Source organism: Cebus imitator, unplaced genomic scaffold, assembly GCF_001604975.1.
Source record: "Cebus imitator isolate Cc_AM_T3 unplaced genomic scaffold, Cebus_imitator-1.0 Scaffold64, whole genome shotgun sequence".
Taxonomy (NCBI): Eukaryota; Metazoa; Chordata; class Mammalia; order Primates; family Cebidae; genus Cebus; species Cebus imitator.
Genome location: NW_016107379.1, coordinates 7,241,747 through 7,260,487, shown reverse-complemented (window position 1 = coordinate 7,260,487; position 18,741 = coordinate 7,241,747). Strand labels below are relative to the sequence as shown.

General features: G+C 47.7%; 2 protein-coding genes across 10 annotated transcripts in view; one reads left to right on the top strand and one right to left on the bottom strand.

The window, feature by feature from the left end:
* The first annotated feature begins 249 nt into the window (after positions 1 to 249).
* On the top strand, positions 250 to 14,355 carry SLC31A2 (solute carrier family 31 member 2). 4 transcript variants are annotated; one of them, XM_017530359.2, is made up of 5 exons: positions 250 to 403; positions 8,210 to 8,276; positions 11,453 to 11,642; positions 12,982 to 13,153; positions 13,264 to 13,593. In XM_017530359.2, the coding sequence occupies exons 1-4, from the start codon at positions 398 to 400 to the stop codon at positions 13,148 to 13,150; spliced, it is 432 nt and encodes a 143-aa protein (XP_017385848.1). In that variant the 5' UTR covers positions 250 to 397; the 3' UTR covers positions 13,151 to 13,153; positions 13,264 to 13,593. The 4 variants fall into 4 exon arrangements, with proteins under 4 accessions (XP_017385848.1, XP_037595123.1, XP_037595122.1 ...); XM_037739195.1 differs by having other exon boundaries at positions 12,982 to 14,355; XM_037739194.1 differs by lacking the exon at positions 8,210 to 8,276 and having other exon boundaries at positions 353 to 403; positions 11,085 to 11,642.
* A 1,203-nt stretch (positions 14,356 to 15,558) lies between these two features.
* The window catches only part of FKBP15 (FKBP prolyl isomerase family member 15), a 56,700-nt gene continuing 53,517 nt past the window's right edge, over positions 15,559 to 18,741 (bottom strand). For 2 of the 6 annotated variants that reach the window (XM_017530350.2, XM_017530349.2), the window contains exon 28: positions 15,559 to 16,679. In XM_017530350.2, the coding sequence (XP_017385839.1) occupies positions 16,602 to 16,679 (78 nt within the window). In that variant the 3' untranslated portion in view covers positions 15,559 to 16,601. Of the gene's footprint in view, positions 16,680 to 16,713; positions 17,086 to 18,741 lie in introns of those variants that run through there. The other 4 variants (XM_037739189.1, XM_037739191.1, XM_037739190.1 and 1 more) reach the window with 3 other exon arrangements.

The following is an 18,741-nucleotide window of genomic DNA, read 5'->3' as shown; positions in this document are numbered from 1 at the left end:
CTCAACATATGTTACGCTTGGGGTAGTTTATTACCATGAGCAATAAACATTCTCATAATCGCCAAGACAAACAGCCAGGGCGAAGACATTAGCAGCAGGTGGCCCTGCTCGCTTGCGACTCCGGGAAGGCCAAGCCTCAGCCCTCGGGAACCTGGGGCGCGGCGCGTGGGTCCCGGCCAGGGGGCGCGTGGGAGGCCGCCGGGGTGAGGCGCGCGTGGGGACCACAACTCCCAGGCGCCCGCGCGCCGCCTCTCCCGGACCATGTGATCCGCGCGGCCCGGATCGCGATCGCGGCGGTGGCGGCTGCAGCTGCAGCAGCTGAGGCAGCTGAACTGACTCGGAGCGAGGAGACCCGAGGAAGCGGACGCGGCCCTGGCGCCGGCCCCGCGCGCTCACCATGGCGGTAAGTGCCGGGCGCTGCGGAGAGGAGGGGACGCGGGTGGGCGGTTGGGACGGGGTCTTCTGGAGCTGCCACCTGGGCACCCCGAATCCTCGCGGCCGCTGGCTCGGGGCTGGTGAGGGGTGTGTTGGCAGCATTGCCAACAGCCGGAACAGGGTTGGGGGGAATGCGGCAGGTACAGTGGGCCGGCCTTGGGGGTTTTCCTCTTTATTTGTCCCTCCTGCTGAGATCCAGTCCGGCTAGGCGAGCAGTTACCGAGCGCCCGCGGTGGCGCGGCTTGAGAATGGGGGCGCGTGGCTGAAGACAGCCGGGTAAGGCTTCCACGAAGGGGAAAGCCCCAGCGCAGTTCAGCCCACAGCCCCGCGCGCACACCGAGCGCACACCCCCGGCCCCGGACCTGGCCCTGCCCTTGTCAAGTTGCAGCCTGATTCTTTAGGGAATAAAACAGACCCAGCTACTTTCCAGCTTCCCTACACTTTGAGTCAGAAAATAGTGTTTCGGACAAGCTGTTTTTCTTGGTAGGGTTCACCTGGGCTGGAGAGAATGACAGCTTGCAAGACTCTTTCGTCTTTGAAGAAGTCATATCATTTTCTTCATCCCATGAAAAATGTCGTAGAATTTAAGGTCCAGGAAGCCCAGCCTGGGCAATGTTGCTAGACCCTGTCTCTACAAAAATTAGCCACAAGTGGTGGCAGGCGCCTGTAATCCTAGCTACTCGGGAGACTGAGACAGGAGGATGAGCAGGATTGCTTGAGCCCAGAAGCTCCAGGCTGCAGTGAGCCATGCACTTGAGCCTGGGCAACAGAGCAAGACGCTGTCTCAAACAAACAAAACAAAAAACAAAAAAGGTGCGGGGGCAGTGGCTCACGCCTGTAATCCCAGCTCTTAGGGAGGCCAAGGCTGGAGGATCACCTGAGGTCAGGAGTTCGAGACGAGCCTACCTAATATGGTGAAACCCCCATCTCTACTAAAAATACAAAAAATTAGCCGGTCGTGGTGGTGTGCGCCTGTAGGCTCAGCTACTTGGGAGGAGAATCGCTTGAACTCAGGAGGTGGAGGTTGCAGTGAGCCGAGATCACATCACCACACTCCAGCCTAGGTGACAGAATGAGACTCCATCTCAAAAAAAAAAAAAGAAAAAAAAGAAAAGAAAAAAGAAACAGGAAGTCTATATAGGCTATTTAGTCAAATAATCAGCCATCCTCTAAAAAGGGAAATAGATGGGGAGCACTTGCGAAATTCCCCCAGCCAGTCAGTCTAGCACTGGGATCTTCATCTCCTTCTGAATCCTTGTTTACAAATAAGGAAGCTTTTCTCAAAGTGTAAGTAACCCCAGATGAAAAAATAAAGAAGAAAACAAGTTGCAGGGGTTGCTCCCTCCTTCACCACAGCCCCACCCTGAAAAAAAGCACAAATCAGCTAAACTGTCAGAGGCCAAGATTCATCCCAAGTAGGAAAACAAGATTAGGGCCCTGCCCCTTGCGTATCTGACCACAAAGCCCTTTAATCGAAAACTGTAGCCAGGTGGCTTCTCTCAAGTCAGGGTACGCTGATTTCAATCTTTTCCTCTAGCAAGAAGACAAGAGTAGAAAGAGCTGAGTGACAGGTGAGTCTTGGTCCCTCTGGGGCTTCAGACTCTGTGGGTACTTCGAGCTCGGAACACACCATACAGTTCATCTTCCCAGCTGCCTCCTCCTTCTCTGGCTTCAGAGAAAGAGTTTTACAGTATTGTTCTTACATCTCGCCAGGGCAGATGTCTCTCAGGTGGCTTGGTCCTCAGCACCCCCAGGGGGCTCCACTGTGCCTCCGTTTCTCTGACCTACACCCTGTTGTGATGATCTGCTCATTTATCTGTCTCCCCTTATAGACAGGTAGCTCCCTAAGGGCCAAAGACTTGTCCTATTCATCTCTGTATCTCCAGAGTCTGTACAGACTTAGCACAACAAAAGTAAGCCTTTCTAATTATTCTTTCTGTTCTGTGGGTGTTCAGGTCTATGGCAAAACATGTCTGGGCTGTTTTGGGCTCCTAAGATAATTGGCGCAGGCCCAAGGATGATAGAAGGAAACCAGTTATGGAAATTCCCTGACTGATTAATCAGCTACTAGAGACATTCCATTCATGCCATCTGCTTTACCAAATGGACTCACAGAAGGGATGATGGGCGCCACCCCTACTTCCACCTGGCAGAGATAGTGTTGGAGGCTTCTGCTGAGGATGAATGAGGGCATCTCCAGTGTAAATGGAGTTTTACAGTATTGTTTTTACCTGCTTGGTTTCGTATATCAATCTTGTGTGAACATTTTGCTATGTCAACAAACGTTCTTTTTGAAAGCCTAACAGGAGAGATCCAGCCAGGCCTGGTGGCTCACGCCTGTAATCCCAGCACTTTGGGAGGTCGAGGCGGGCAGATCACAAGGTCAGGAGTTCAAGACCAACCTGGGCAACATGGTGAAATCCCGTCTCTACTAAAAATACAAAAATTAGCAGGGCACGGTGGCTTATGCCTGTAGGTACTCAGGAGGCTGAGGCAGGAGAATCGCTTGAACCCGGGAGGCGGAGGTTGCGGTGAATGGAGATCACACCATTGCATTCCAGCCCGGGCAAGAAGAGCAAAACTCTGTCCCAAAAAAACAAAACAAAACAAAACAAAAACCAGGAGAGATCTTTGAATAGCAGAACTCAAAATGAATTTTTACTTTCTTTTCGGTACTATGTCAGCTTTTCACACTGAGCTAGTGCCATTGTGGCGGGGTGGGGGGATGAAGCTATTCTTATTTTTAAACTCTTCAACATGATTTTTATCATGTTGTGATGTGACTGCCTAGATTTTCATTTTGAGGCTGTCATATAATTTACTTGACCAGTCCCCACTGGTTGACAGGAGACTATCACGGTTCCGATGATTTCTCAAGGTATGATCCCCACAAACACCTATCCCAGAAACACCCAGAGTACTTGTACATTAAAGTTTGAGAACCAGCACAGGCTTTCCAGAAAGATCTCTGGCTCTGGGTACCTGATTGCTGAGTGACTATGGGGAGATAAGTGGGCCTTTTCTGTGTCTTCCATGTTAATTGAAAGGGGTTAGTAATAGCAGGCACTTGCAGAGACATCATGGGAGTGATGCATAATGAATGGAAGGTGAACACGGTGCAGGCACATGCAGGCCCCAGAAGACATGGAGCTGCGTGGCTGTTCTTTCCAATAAGATGCTTTCACATTTCTTTCTCTGTCCACGGTCCCCAGTGAGCTCAGTCCCTTGGTAGGCGCAAGCAGGGGTTGGTGAAACAAGTCAGACCCCTTTTGGCACTGAAAGGCATGACGGCTGAGTGCAGGGAGTAGAACAGCCAGGTTATTCCCAGGCCTCTACCAAACCCAAAGTTGCAGTGTCCAAGTCTGAGAGGAGATGCATAGATGGGGTGCCCTATCCAACCCGGAAATACAGGCACACTGTTTGTTTGTGTTTGTTTTTGTTTTTTGAGACAGTCTTTTTCTATTACCTAGGCTGAAGTGCAGTAGCATGATCTCAGTTCACTGCAACCTCCACCTCCTGGACTCAAGTGATCCTCCCACCTCAGCACCTCCCCAGTAGCTGGGACTACAGACATATGCCACCACACCTGGCTAATTTTTGCATTTTTTGTAGAGACAGGGTTTTGCCATGCTTCCCAGGCTACCACTTTTTTCTTTTACAAGATTTCAGGAAAAGAGTAGATAGAGCTCAGGTTGGGAGCTTGTAAAAGTGAGGCCAAACCAAGGGAAAGTGTTGCTAGAGGCCTATCCTCATTTTACAGATGAGGAGACTGAGGTCCATGGGGGCTTTCTGTGTGTCAGCAGCTTAAGGCCATGCAGCTGGTTCCTGGCAGAGCTGGGAGGTAGATCCAGGCAGTGCAGCTCTATAAACTGTATCCCTACCCACTAGCCTTGCTGACTCTGTTCAAGCTGTAACAAAGTGCACTGAGCCTCAGAATCTCCTGAAGGGTGCTGGTGAAAATCTATGTCTTCCCTGCCTCCTGTGGCTCTGCCCCTGGACTCTGATTTAGGGGCCTGAGGAGGCCCAGGAATCAGCCCTTTTAATAAGGCCCTGGAGTCTAAGCAGCTGCTGCTGTCCCTCCACACTAAGCCACTTGCCAGTGTGGAGCTCATGACTGGCCTGTGGTTTCCCAGTGATTCACCTGGGGCTGACTCTGCCTCTGCGGATTCGGCAATAACAGCATCGTCATCCACACCTGTGATCCACTCCAGTTTCCTCCCTCCCAGCCCTTCCTCTTTGCCTTTTCATCCTGTTATCCCTCTGCCGTTCCTGGGCTCTAGCCTTACTCTTCCATCCCCAGACTGGTCCTTGTTTGTTTCCTTTACTTCATGTGCACTCTTTGTCTTTCTCAGGAAATACGGGCCAGCTGCTGGCTGAACATCCTTGGGGGGCTAAGCACGACTATCCCAATTGCACAGAGGCTTTTTCTCATACCTTCCTTCCTCTCCCCAATTTCTTCCTGTATTTTGTCCCAAAGGGGCCATATCTGCTTCTTCTCCTGTTTGCATATCTTCCTGAAATGTTAAAACAACTGAAAGACGGCACAGCCCTCATCTCTGTCTAGTATTACACAAGAAAGTGGGCTCTTCTTTGCGTTGTAGCATCTGTTTTCCTCTTGCCAAATGAGGGCCTGGTGAGAAGACCCAGGATCCAGTCATGAGGCTGCCACCAACTGACAGTGTGACCCTGGGTGTGTCACAACTGCCCTTGGACTTCCTGTGGTGCCCTGAGAGGCTGCATTGAGAGCAGTTAGGAGCACAGAATCTAAAGCCAGCCCACCCAGGCAAAATTCTAGCTAGCAACTTGGTAAGCTACTTAAATTCTCTCTGCCTTGTAGTCTCATCTATGAAATGGAGGTAAGAATAATCCCCCTTGAAATTAATTGGGTTAAGACATGTAATATTTTTAGAAGAGTGCCTGGCACAGAATAATAGTAAGTGTCATTTCCCTCCCAAGTATGAAAAAAGAGGGTTGCTCTAGATTAGCACTTCCTAGAGGAGAGTCTATGAGATTCTCTCCTATGGGGCACTCAGCAAGAAAAAAAAGGGTAGGAGAGAGTTTTAGGTACAGGCTTCTGGCAGTGCAGAAAGCTGTTGAATCTTATTTTGACCAATTCCAGTCTCTCCCAAACTCCCTTGACCACAGAATCCATTTCTCCCAGTACCTCCTAGCATCCTGTGCTTCTCCCATGGAACACTTCTGAGAAACACCCCTCCAGCTTTAACATGTATGGGGAAAAGGCACTGGGATGAGCCCTTTCTGTGTGTCACTGTGTATGGATGCCTTTGCAGGGTTTTCTCCCAGCTCCCCTTGGAGGAAACTGAGGCCAGAGAGAGGCAGGCCCTGGTTAACAAATCTGTTTTGTTCCAAATCCTAGACTCAGTCTGCTATTCTTTACCATCTCCTTTGGTCCTAAATATTGAGAAGGGGACGACTGGAGGCGGCAAGAACATGCAAGGCCTGTGGTTTAGGGCTGTCAGCTGCAAGCAGAAGTTTGTGGCTCTGGTTTCTGGGAGGCCACGGGACACCCACATGGCACAGCTTCCTGTCAAAATGGCAGCTAATCAAATCTGCCCATCCTTCCACCCACCACTGACATTTGCCTCTGCCTGAACTCCTTTTCTCTAGGAACTGATGGCCCCCACAGCCTTCACGAAAACCCATAGTCTCCTTATCTTCCTCCCTTGAACACAGAGAGTAACCATGATTTTTTTTTTTTTCTGGGACGGAGTCTCTCTCTGTCACTCCGGCTGGAGGGCAGTAGTACAATCTCTGCTCACTGTAAAGTGATTCTCCTGCCTCAGCCTCCTGAGCAGCTGGGATTACAAGTAGCTGGGATTACCACGCCCAGCTAAATTTTGTGTTTATAGTAGAGGCAGGGTTTTACCATGTTGGCTATGCTGGTCTTGAACTCCTGTCCTCAAATAATCTGCTAACCTCGGCCTCCCAAAGTGCTGGGATTACAGGCATGAGCCACCTCGCCCAGCCAGTAACCACGCTTCTAAGGAAGTCGGGCAAATCACTTTCCTTCTTTGTAATCATTTTCCTCATCTGGAAATGAGAAGGGGTGGAAAGGGACTGAAGTTGGGCCAGATCAGCATTTTTCAACTGAGATTCAGAAGAGCTCAGATTTTTCTCCCATCTTCACCCAGAGCCCCGTGTTTTATATAATGGAATTACAAGAAAGATTTAAATTGGCTAGTGTTCCCTGATGAAAAAAGTTGAAAGCCATGGGACTAAAAACTCTTGAGGATACCTCTAGTGCCGACATTCAAGGATCCTAATATTTGCCTCTTGTCTTAGAAGGCAAAGGCTTCCGCTAGCTGATTACAACTCAGCCAGGCTCTCCTTAGCTGGGTAAGCACTGACAGTGTTTGCAGAACTGCTTGTGCTGGCTACAGAGGGCTTACCTGGGGACCAGAGGGGGCCTTCCATTCCCTGAGAGGGTGAACTGACTGATAGATCTGTTGGGCCCTCGTCTTTCCAAACAGTCATTAAGCCTGGTGTGGGTGCTTAAACTCGCCATCCGGCTCCTATCATACCCTCCCCTCTTGGAGACTGGGAGGAAGCACAGTGTCCTGGAATGTCCAGGGCTTTGGAATCCAGCTAGACTCAGGTTTGAATCCCAGCTCTGCCAACTTACTAGCTTTGTGACCACCAGCAAATTACTTCTTTAAGGCTAGTTTCCATAGTTTTCCTTCCTGTAAAATGGACCTAATTGTCCCTGTCATACAGAGGACTGTTGTGACGTTGAAATGAGATGATGTAGAAAAAGGCCATGATGCCATCCTGAACATGGGGTGGAGCAAGCACCCTTTGAAAACGCATCTGATGGGCACTCCAGGGACACTGGTTTACCTGCAGTCTTTCCTGTAAGGCTGTGAACTAACCAAGGTCAGAGACATTAACATACCTCTATAACGCTGGGCACATGAACAGGGAACAGGGCAAATGTTTAGTGAATGAGTGGACAGATGTGGAGTACAGACTGAAGACAGCTGCCTCTGGGCCCCTCCACGATAAACACAATGGGATCTATCTGGACTCAGCAGGACAAAGAGGACTCCAGGCTCCCATCACATTGGAGCCAGAGCAGAATGGCTAGAGCCCCGGGGAGTAAGAAGAGGCAGCTGCTCTTGGAACGCATGGAGGGGACATTCTCACATAGTCTAAGGACACTGTCACATCCCAAGCCAGTGGTCCAGTGAGGATGGGCACTCCCAGACCTCTATTTTCTTTTCTTTTTTCTTTTTTTTTTAAGATAGAGTCTTGCTCTGTTACCCAGGCTAGAGTGCAGTGGTGCGATCTTGGCTCACTGCAACCTCTGCCTCCCAGGTTCAAGCGATTCTCCTGTCTCAGCCTCCCAAGTAGCTGGGATTACAGGTACACGCTGTCACTCCCGGCTAATTTTTGTATTTTAGTAGAGATGGGGTTTCACTATGTTGCCCAGGCTGGTCTCGAACTCCTGACCTCAGACAATCCACCCCCCTCAGACTCACAAAGTGCTGCGATTACAGGCATGAGCCACTGTGCCTGGCCCACACCTCTACTTTCATATGGAGCAGGCCCAGCTCAATTACAGCTCTGCTACTGACCCTCCTGGGCAAGTCTCAGTTCCTTATGGCCTCAGTTGGTCCTGATGACTTCTGATGACCCTCCAGCACTTCTAGTGACTCCATTTTTCTGTCCTCCCAGAGGAGGCTGCTGGAGAGCATTAGAGACCGTGACTTCCTCTGTCCCGAACCCCTATGATGCAGATTCCCTTCTTTTTCAGATGCATTTCATCTTCTCAGATACAGTGGTGCTTCTGTTTGATTTCTGGAGTGTCCACAGTCCTGCTGGTAAGAATTGGGGAGCTCAAACTTGTAGCTTGGAAAGCTCTGTAGCACTAGGCAATGGAGAATCTGGGTTCTCTTGATTCTCTGTGGGCATTTAAGTGAGGCTGGCTCCTCTGGCATAAACACTGAGCAGGAACTTTGCTTTTATCATTCCATTTGCAACGATTCCCCTTCAGGTCACAAAGGGCTCCATTATCCTACTGATCCTCACAAAGGCCAAGAGAGGCAGGGAGGCAGCTTTTCCCTCTGTTACAGTGGAAGAAACTAAAGCCCAGAGACAGGAAGAGACTCATGCAGGGTCACACAGTAAGTATGCATCAGAGTCACAATTAGATCAAGGCCTCCTAGTGTCCCCTGGCACCTCTCATATCCTGTGTTCATTTTTCTGCACCACTTCAGAAGCCCACAGCAGATGCAGTAGATGAAACACCAGTTTGAAAGGGACTCCTTTGACTTGAAAAAGCAGAGTCTGGCACTAATTCATGGAGAAGTTATTTTTCAACTTAAATAACTGCATCTTAAAAACAGACTGGAAATAGCCCAAATGCTCATTATTGCAAGTGGAGATTAAATAAATTATGGTCATCCTTACAATGGGTTACTCTTTCTTGTTATCTATTGCTGATAAACAGTGGCTTGAAACGTCACGTTATCATTCTCTCTCAAGGTTCTGTGAGTTGACTGGACCCAGCTGAGTGGTCCTCACGGAAGGTCTCTCATGCAGTATAGTCAGACAGCAGCTAGAAGTACGGTCATTTTGAAGAGTTCCTCACATGTGGGGTGGGGTATATTGGAATGGCTGTCTTTGGAAAATATAATCTATCACAGATATGATGAAGCCACCGGGGAAGTGAACTGAGGTACAACTGGATGATGAAGTCAAATGCAGAAGAGTCTGTGTAGATAGGATGCTGTCATTTGGACAAACAGAAGCTGATATACACATTGAGTAAAAGAGGTTGCTCTGAGGAAGAGAATTGGGGTATAGGGAGACTGGGGTGGGAAGAAAACTGATTTTTCTTTTTCTATTTTTTTGTTTTGAGATGGAGTCTCTGTCACCCAGGCTGGAGTGCAGTGGTGCGATCTCGGCTCACTGCAATCTCCACCTCCCAGGTTCAAGCGATCCTCTTGCTTCAGGCTCCCGAGTAGCTGGGATTACAGGCGTGCACCACAACACCCAGCTAATTACTGTTTTTCCTTCTCTTACATTCAACACACTTCTGTGACCAGATGTGTGGGCTTTCCCCAGTGACCAATTTTCTAATACCAGCTAGGTGTCCTACAACTCAATTCAAATCTGACACTGACCAGAGTTAGTGCAGATCCCACAGGTGAAGGGCACGGTCCCACAAGACTGCCCCCTACTTCAGGCACCAATTGCAAGTCCCAGGTTTTCTCCCGTACTTCTGGGCAACCGGCTATACATTGGAGTTCCCATAACACCTTCACTGGGGTCAATTATTTGCTAGATTGGTTCATAAAACTCAGGGAAACACTTTACTAAGTAGTTTACCCATTTGTTAAAAAAGAGTACAAATGGGCCAGGTGCGGTGGCTCATGCCTGTAATCCCAGCACTTTGGGAGGCTGAGGCAAGTGGAACACCTGAGGTTAGGAGTTCAAGACCAGCCTGACCAACATGGTAAAACTCCGTCTCTACTAAAATTAAAAAAAAAAAAAAAAAAAAAAATTAGGCAGGTGTGGTGGTGGGTGCCTGTAATCCCAGCTACTTAGGAGGCTAAGGCAAGAGAATCGCTTGAACCCAGGAGGCAGGGGTTGTGGTGAGCAGAGATCATGCTTCTGCACTCCAGCCTGGGCAACAGAGCGAGACTCCATCTCAAAAAAATAAAAAAGTACAATGAATAGCTGGGTGGAAAAGATGCATGGGGCAAGGCATGTAGGAAGGAGTTCAGAGCCTCCAGGGCCTTTCTGGGCTTGCCACCTTCCAGGTACCCTCACGTGTTCAGCAACTAGAAGCTTTTCAAATCCTGTCCTTTTAAAGAAATCATTCATATATAATATCTGTACATGTTTTGGGGGTACATGTGATATTTTGATACCTATATATAATGATCAAATCAGGGTAACTGGGGTGCCTGTCACCTCAAACATTTATCTTTGTGTTGGGAATATTATAATTCTGCTTTGAAATATATAATAAATTACAGTTAATTATAATTTCCTTCTATCTAACTTATTCCTTCTATCTAACTGCAAGAACGTATTCCTTCTATCTAACTGCATCCTTTTGGGTTTTTATGGAGTCTTCATCATATACAGACATGATTTTTTACATCATTGGCCACTGGTGATCAATTCAACCTTCAGTCCCTCTCTCCTCCCAGAGGTAGGGAGCGGGGCTGAAAGTGCCAACCTCCAAGCACAAGGTTGGCTCCCCTGGCAACCAGCCCCGTCCAGAGCCCATCCAGGACCCCAGCCATCAGTCATCTCATTAGCATATAAAAAGACAACACTTCAGAGTTTCCAAGGGTTCTAGAAGTCGTGTGCCTGGAAACCAGGGCAGAAACAGGATATATATTTCTTATTATGTCGCAGAGTCCAATAAAATACTTTAGCTGGACCAATTATTATCCCTCTTAGTGAAATGGAAGTAGTAATTGGCAGTTAATTTTACATAGCAGCTCTAATAAGCACTTGATATTTTCTATAAAATAACTTACTGGGTTTTCCCCTATTATAAAGGTAATATGTATAAAAGAAACCTTAGAAGGTTAGGCAAGGTCATACAAACCACCTGTATCCTACTTTGCTGAGATAACTATTACTCTTCTGCTATTTATCTTTCCTTCCAGACTTTTTTTTGCATACTTACATATAAATAGGACCTTGCAGTAGTCAGCCCTTAACAAGAAGTCACGACAGATTTGTGCAGCCTGCAGGGGGAGTGGCTGGGGTGATGGCAAAAGGCTTCTTCCCCCTCAGCCCCTGGCTTTTTCAGGCAGCTTCTCTTCCTGATCTCAGAGCCACACTCCAATAGGCCAATCCTACTAAGAAAGGTCTGGTGAAGATGAAGATAGTGAAGAAGTTTGGAGCTCAGCAAGGGTGGGGAAGAAGATGCAAGAGAAAGGTGGATGGAGTGGATTCCATGGACCGGGTGGAGGTGCTGGAAGGGAAACAGTGCGGCCTGGCCAGGTCTCCACAACTCTGCCTCCTTTGACAGGCATGGCCCTTTCGGTGTTGGTGGTCCTGCTTCTGGCTGTGCTATATGAAGGCATCAAGGTTGGCAAAGCCAAGCTGCTCCACCAGGTGCTGGTGAACCTGCCTACCTGCATCAGCCAGCAGGCTATCGCAGAGACAGATGGGGAGTCTGCAGGCTCAGATTCATCCCCTGTCAGCAGAACCCACCACAGGTATGGGCAGTGGGTATGGGAAAGGATTAGAGGCCTCACATTCACCCTGAGAGATAGGCTGGCCCAGACAGCATCAGCCCCACTTCAGAGAGAGGACAGCGAGGCCCAGGGAAGGACCACGACTTGCCAAAGGGACTACACATAGTCAAGTGAACTAGAGCTTATGTCTCCTGATGCCCAGGTGAAAGCACTCTCTGTGAACAGCCTCTCAGAGGCTTTCTTTAGGGAACTGTGATCTTCAGATGTGGGCCCCTATCTAGCAATAGGGGTGGCCACCCGCCCCCAAATCTCACCAGTTCCATGTGTAGCTAGGCTTCCATATCCAGGAGGGGATCTGCAGCTGTCCTGAAGCAATATATTCCACTTGGTGGGAAGAGGAAGACAAGCTCGCCTCTTCTCCCTTCCCACTCGAATCAGGCAACCATTTAGGGTCCCTGTTCCGCCTCTGTCCAGCCGCAGCCTCGCCTGTGCTTAATAAGCCTGCCTGCTCCATCACTAACTACCCTACATGAGCACCTCAGATCTTCACAACTGCACTGCAAGGGAGGTGTTCTTCCTGTTTTACTGATAAGGAATCTTAAGTTCAGAGAAGTTAAGACATTTGTCTAGGCCACTTTCAGTATGTAGCAGAGGTAGGAACTGATATGTCACCTAAGTCCATGCTTTTTCTTCCTTTTTTTTTTTTTGAGACAGAGTCTAGCTCTGTCACCAGGCTGGACTGCAGTGGCACAATCTCAGCTCACTGCAACCTGTGCCTCCCAGGTTCAGCGATTCTCCTGCCTTAGTCTCCCAAGTAGCTGGGATTACAGGCACACAACACCAGGCTCAGCTAATTTTTTTTTTTTTGTACTTTTAGTAGAGACAGGTTTTCACCATGTTGGCTAGGATGGTCTTGACTTCCTGACCTCGTGATCTGCCCACCTCGGCCTCCTCCCAAAGTGTTGGGATTACAGGTGTGAGCCACCGTGCCCAATTGTCCATGCTTTTTCTTTCCATTGTCATATTGCCTCCCAAGTAAATTCAGGGGGAAAATATGCATTACTGATGATTATCTCTTGTTCCTTGTCAGAAAGATAGATTATATATCCTATCATTTTCCCCTTCGCCTAGGATGCCAGGAAGCTCAGAACCAAATGTAGTGAAGATATGTCTCTTTAAAAAGAAATCTCTTGAGTTCTTTCTGGCGGTGGGGGTTGGGGGCAGAAAGAAATCTCTCCTAGGTTAAGCATACAAGTTATAAATAATCTGGTCGCATAACTCAATAGCTTTCTACTCCCTGATATCAACTCCCAGCTTCTAGCTCATTACCAGCATTAACTTGATTCTCCTTTTTATCTAGGTGGTATTTGTGTCACTTTGGCCAGTCTCTAATCCATGTCGTCCAGGTGGTCATCGGCTACTTCATCATGCTGGCCGTAATGTCCTACAACACCTGGATTTTCCTTGGTGTGGTCCTGGGCTCTGCTGTGGGCTACTACCTAGCTTACCCACTTCTCAGCGTGGCTTAGCTGGTGAGGAATGTGTAGGCACTGAGGCTGGAGGGACATGGGGCTCCCTCTTCCAGACATTGTACTTCCAGTGGCCCTTTCTTCTGATGGCTGTTCCTCCCCCTTGTTCGCAGCCCCTGGGAATGTTGAGCTGAAGCCAGCACTTGCTCCCTGGAGTTCGGACGCCATTGCAGCAACCTTCTTCTCAGCCAGTCTGCACGGGGCCCAGGCCTGGTCTTGTGTCTTAAGACAGCTGCTGTGACCAAAGGGAGAATGGCGAGAACAGGGGTGGCAGGGTTGCTGAGCCCAGGACAATGCATTTCTGTGACTCAAACCAGGAATTTCCAAAGATTTCAAGGCAGGGAGAAGGGTTCTTGGTGATGTAGGGCATGGAACCTGGACACCCTTAGCTCTCCTGCTTTGTGCCTTATCTACAGGAGCGTCATCCATTGGACTCCCCGACCTCTTCTGTCTTTGAGGGACAGAGAACAAGCTAGATCATTTTTCTCACCTTTCTGCCTTTGGAATACATGAAGATCATCTCTTCTGTGGATGATGACACACTAACATTTTTTTATTTTTCCCATTAAACTCCTAGTTGGCAATTTTGCACATTCATATAAAAATTTTTAATGAAATGATTTCATTTTATTCATGATGGATAGCAGCAACTGCTGGGACCTATTTCCCTTTCTTGGGGGGAGAATAAGTGACAGCTGATTAAAGGCAGAAACACAGGACTGCTTTCAGGCTTCTGGTTAATTCTCTGATAGACTGAGCTCCTTCTACCAGAAGGCACTGCCTGCAGGAAGAATCATCTGATGGCCTTGGCTGTCCGGAAAGTTCTTCATGGCCTTAATGCCCTCCTTTATCCTCATCTTTCTTCTACGCAGAACAAAAAACTGAATTTAATAATGTTCAATACTTAATGTTCTCTATTTATTACTTACTGCTTACTCGTAATGATCTGGTAGGGAAACATGATTCATTCACTTAAAATACTGATTAAGCCATGGCAGGGTACTGACTGAAGATGCAATCCAACCAAAGCCATTACAGTTTTCAAGATAGATGGGACTCCCTGGATAGTTGAACCTCTTCACTTTATAAAAAAGAGAGAAAATCACTGCTGTATACTGTACCTCACAGACTAGATGAAAAGATGGTTGTAAGCTTTGGGAATTAAAAACAAATACATTTTAGTAAATATATATTTTTAAACAGTCTATGACTGTTCTTCTGTTCTCCTCATTCCATCAGAAAGCACATGAACCCTTATAACAACTGCAGGAGCCGAGTGGGGCTAAGCTGAGTGGAGCTGGTAATGCTCTTTATAAGGCTGTCTGAGGACAGGGTCCATCCATCTGCTACGAAGACAGCTCTGCTCAGGGAAACCCAGCCCTGAAATGCTGCACCCAGGTCGACACCCCAGAATGCCAACTTAGGCAAGTCATTCTTCATTCATATAACAAGCATTAATTGGGTACCTGCTGTAAGAAAAGTAGCTGTCACATAGACTATAAACACCTGTGTTAGCACAACTGTTGAGCATCTTCTCTCCCTGCTTACAGAAGAAAATATAATAGCCACTAATTTACAATAAGAAATAACTGCCCTAGAGAGTAGAGTATGTCACACCCTTAGGATTCATCAGGGCATCCCCCATGTTTGCAGGGAATTTGGAAGCTGCCTGGAGTCTCAGTAGGCTGAAGATTTTGTACAGCAGATGTGTTTTCACTGATGGAGCGTCAACAGTCCATCTCTTAAGCTAATGCTCCCTCCCCTGTGGTACTGTGGAGATTGGCATCTCCATGGATGATTGGCAACCTCTTCAGTTTGACAGTCTCTTTAAATGCGGTTAGACATTTGTGGTTTTTATAGTATGGAGGACTTAATTTTTTTTTGAAAAGAATCTATGCTTTAGAGCCAGATCATGCCTGTAATCCTGGCACTTTGGGAGGCCGAGGCAGGAGGATCACTTGAGGCCAGGAGTTTGAGACCAGCCTGGCCAACATGATGCCCTTCCCCAAAACAGTGATGGTCAGACAGGGAAAGCTGCTGTGCTGGCCAAGAGCACAGGCTCTGGAATCAGATGGCCAGGATTTGAATTCTTGTTCTTAGGCTTCCTAGCTATGTAACTTTGGACAAGTTACTTTACCTCTCTAAGTCTCAGTTTTCTCCTCTATAAAATGGGGATAACACTGTCTTCTGCAATGGTTGCTGGAGATAAGCCAGTCTGTGTAAAGAGCCACACAGCACTGCCTTTTGTTAAGCAACAAATAAATAATTAGTTCTCACTGCCTCCCAGGCCCACACATGGGAGACATACCCAAAGCCTGCAAGGATGATGCTAGGCCAGATGAAATGGAATTTGAGTCCTAGCTCATAAACATTTAAAATCAAGGAATATTTTTATTAAAATTACTCTGTTTTTTTGAAGACTGGTTGCATGGTCTTTGGAAGATCCTGGAATCAAGAAAATGACCACAAATATTTTCTCACTACCATTCTCTGCATTAGACCTGGTCCCATGAGTTCTAAGGGAATGGAAGCTGCTCTCATAGTAAAGAATCCCTCAGGTGCCATTAACAATGGAAAGAAGGGACCTTCCCACCTTCTCTGCATGGCTTCCTAGACAGCAGGACTAAGCCTGCGGGAGCAGCAGGATGACTGGACTGGTCCTCAGAGAACCATCATGCCCCAGGGATGGGCTAGGACTGCAGAGTGGTGACTTTGAGAGCCGAAAAGTTCCAGGGTTAGGTACCAGAGGGAGTAGTATGTCACAATGTTCTGTGCCTGTTAACTGACCCAGATCTGTTATGACTCCTACCCTTCGATTCCCATAAAGGAGTAGACAGCCCTTGGAACCAAACTCAATTTCCCTCCAAGGGCTTGAGCCAAGTTTCATTATAGACATTTATTTTAGTTTTATTTTCAAATAGTCCTTGACCTCTTGTATCAGATTTAAGGCAGAGAAAAAGATACATGTCCCAGGACTACAGGCCAGACTGTTAACTGCACCGGGATTTAGATGGTATAATCTCCCTTGGTTCTTCTACCAGGGAGACCTCAGCCCAAGTGACTTGTCTTGTTGCTGGGGCAGAGTTGAGCACTGGATTCAGGTAGAGGAGGGCTCCCAGGTCAGTCTGAGAGTTAAAGAAGAGGTTAAAAAGTTTGGCAGAGGACAGGACTCTTGCAGGTGACTGACTGGCTGGAGGGGAACCTGCCAGTCCTTCTTCCAACTTGCTGCTGAAAACCCAGTGTTTTCGAAGACAGGGTTATGATCCTCTTCACCAGGCCAGGCAGGGGTGGGGCTCAGAAGATGGCTAAGTCACCTTCTGAGCCCGAACTATTGTTCCCAGAATGCTCACCTTGACCTCACCCTGTGGCTCGCCTAGACCCAGGGTTGGCTGTGCAAAATCATGCTTAGGGAAGGGTTGCAGAGAAACCTTTGCACCAGTTTCCTGGGTCTTCATCCCAGCCAGTCAATGTCATCGTCATCATCATCATCTCCAAAAAGGGGTGTTGGGGGCGGGCGTCCCTTCATGCTCTGATAAAACAGGAAACAGTAGTCAGTCCTCACTTGTCCCTGCACCACTGGACTTTCCACCTGTGTGTGGAAGCAATCCAATTTCTGTTCCCAGCTCTAGGATGGAAAGGAGGTTGTACTGACAGGGCCAACTCTGAGGCCAGCAAACCTAGGCTTCCAGATAACTGAGACAAGCAGGCAGAGAAGGGAGGCAATCTTCCAACAGAGACAAAAGACCAACTTTGTTTGGCTAATCTCATCATTTATTTGTGAAGCACATGTATTGATTTGACAGGTTCCCCTCTCATGCAGTAACTTACACATTTTGTGTGGAGAAAGAAGGGTCAAAGAGAAAACACTGGAGTGGGAGAAAGAACCAGAAGCAGAGCAGCCCTGAGAGAGCAAGAGGATGTGGGAAGAAGGGAGGCTGAAAAGAAGACAACCACATATGAAAAAACACTGTTGTTGTGGCCGAGGCTGACTGGCTCTGGGTGTGATCCCATCATTTGAAAAAGTGTTTAATTTAGAGGCTTGGCCAAGTGGAGAATCCCAAGAGGTGAAGAACACAGAGCCACAGCCTCCCACACCTCTAGCTCCTTCCAGCTAGGTAGTGAGTGGGTGAAAGGGATTGATGGGCCATGAGAGACCCACTCTTTTCACAACTTGAGCTCCTGAACTTTCTTTTCCTGTTCCTGGCAGGGGAACAGGACCTACGTGAGCAGCAGGGACTGATGCTAGAGATAAGCATGAACCAAATAGTCTCCACCAAGTCATTCTCTGCTCTGGTGAGCTACTGCCAACCAGGATCCACCTTCACAGGGCCAGGCAAAAGGGAAGGCAGCAAGGTGTGTGCACACATCTCTGGTCTAATCCCATGTCACTACCAATTAACCAGACCTTGTACTTCAGACATCAGTGAAGTGATCTCTAACTCTAACAGTATAGACAGTATAGGATTTTCAAGTGTGGCTCACAGCTTCTGTTTTGTCCTGGTTAAAGTTCTGGCTCTACGTTTACTGGCTATATAAGCTTAGTTAAATTATTAATCTTCCTGAGCCTCAGCCCTCTGATCTATAAAATGGGATAAAGTATCTACCTCATTGGATTAGTAGAAGATAAAATGAGACCGTTTGTGAAGTCATTTTCAGAGTACCCAAGAAATACATATTAACTTGATGGTATTAGTGCTAATCCAAGAATATACTCACTAATTAAAAACTTCCAGCAACATTTAGGGCAGTCACTTAGAATATCCTCAATTGGTATTTTTCCCCCTTTTTTCCTTTTTTTAGGGCAGGATTGGTATTCTGGATTCTCAAACAGAAATTTAATTCTTGGGAAGAAAGACTAATGAAAGGAACTGGTACATTCCCTCAAAGAAACACAGGCAAGAGGGAAGGGCTCTGGCACATACAAGCTGGATCGCAGATCCATCACAGCTCTCTGCTGCATTTCAGAGCAGTCAAAATGGCCTAGTGACAGCCAGAACAGCTGTAACCTAGCACAATGGGGAACAGCAGGTGCGAGAACCAGGGTTCTGTTTCAGTCCCTGTGGACACCCTCCTTTCCTGGCCTTCACTCTTGTTCTCTGTTTAATGAAGCTATGCTATTAGTACTGAACCCATTTTGTGCCCAGGGATATTGTGATGACAAAACAAGGCAGCAGGAAAGCAGGCTGAGTAAGTGGAAAATGCTCAGGAGCAGGTGGTCTTTATAGGAGCCTGGGGGTTCTAGCTTTGCCGCTAACTCACTCTGTGGCTTCGGGTAAATCATCCTTTTGAGTCTCAGGTTCTTTATCTATGAATAAGGATGCCAGGCAAGATGATCTTCAAAGTCCTTCCCAATTCTAAAATATAAACAATATCCTAGCAGATTTGGGGAAGCCTAAGGCTTCAGCATTCCAATGTGGGACTAGGCAGCCCAACTTTCCTCCTCTCAGGGGAAAAATTCCTGCATGGACAGAGACTATGATTCTTTCTCAAAAGTAAAGCAGTATGTGACCGTCCCCACTCTGCTTTCAGAGCTGCACCCTACCAGCCCAGTCCTAAGACTGCTCCCACAGGGCCCTGCACACAGAGTCCAG

Bases quoted from the DNA above. Each gene is read 5' to 3' on its own strand.
- SLC31A2 (XM_037739194.1), top strand. From the start codon at position 11,347: ATGCAAGAGAAAGGTGGATGGAGTGGATTCCATGGACCGGGTGGAGGT. The intron at 11,643-12,981 runs GTATGGGCAGTG...CTTTTTATCTAG, and splicing joins GTCAGCAGAACCCACCACAG to GTGGTATTTGTGTCACTTTG.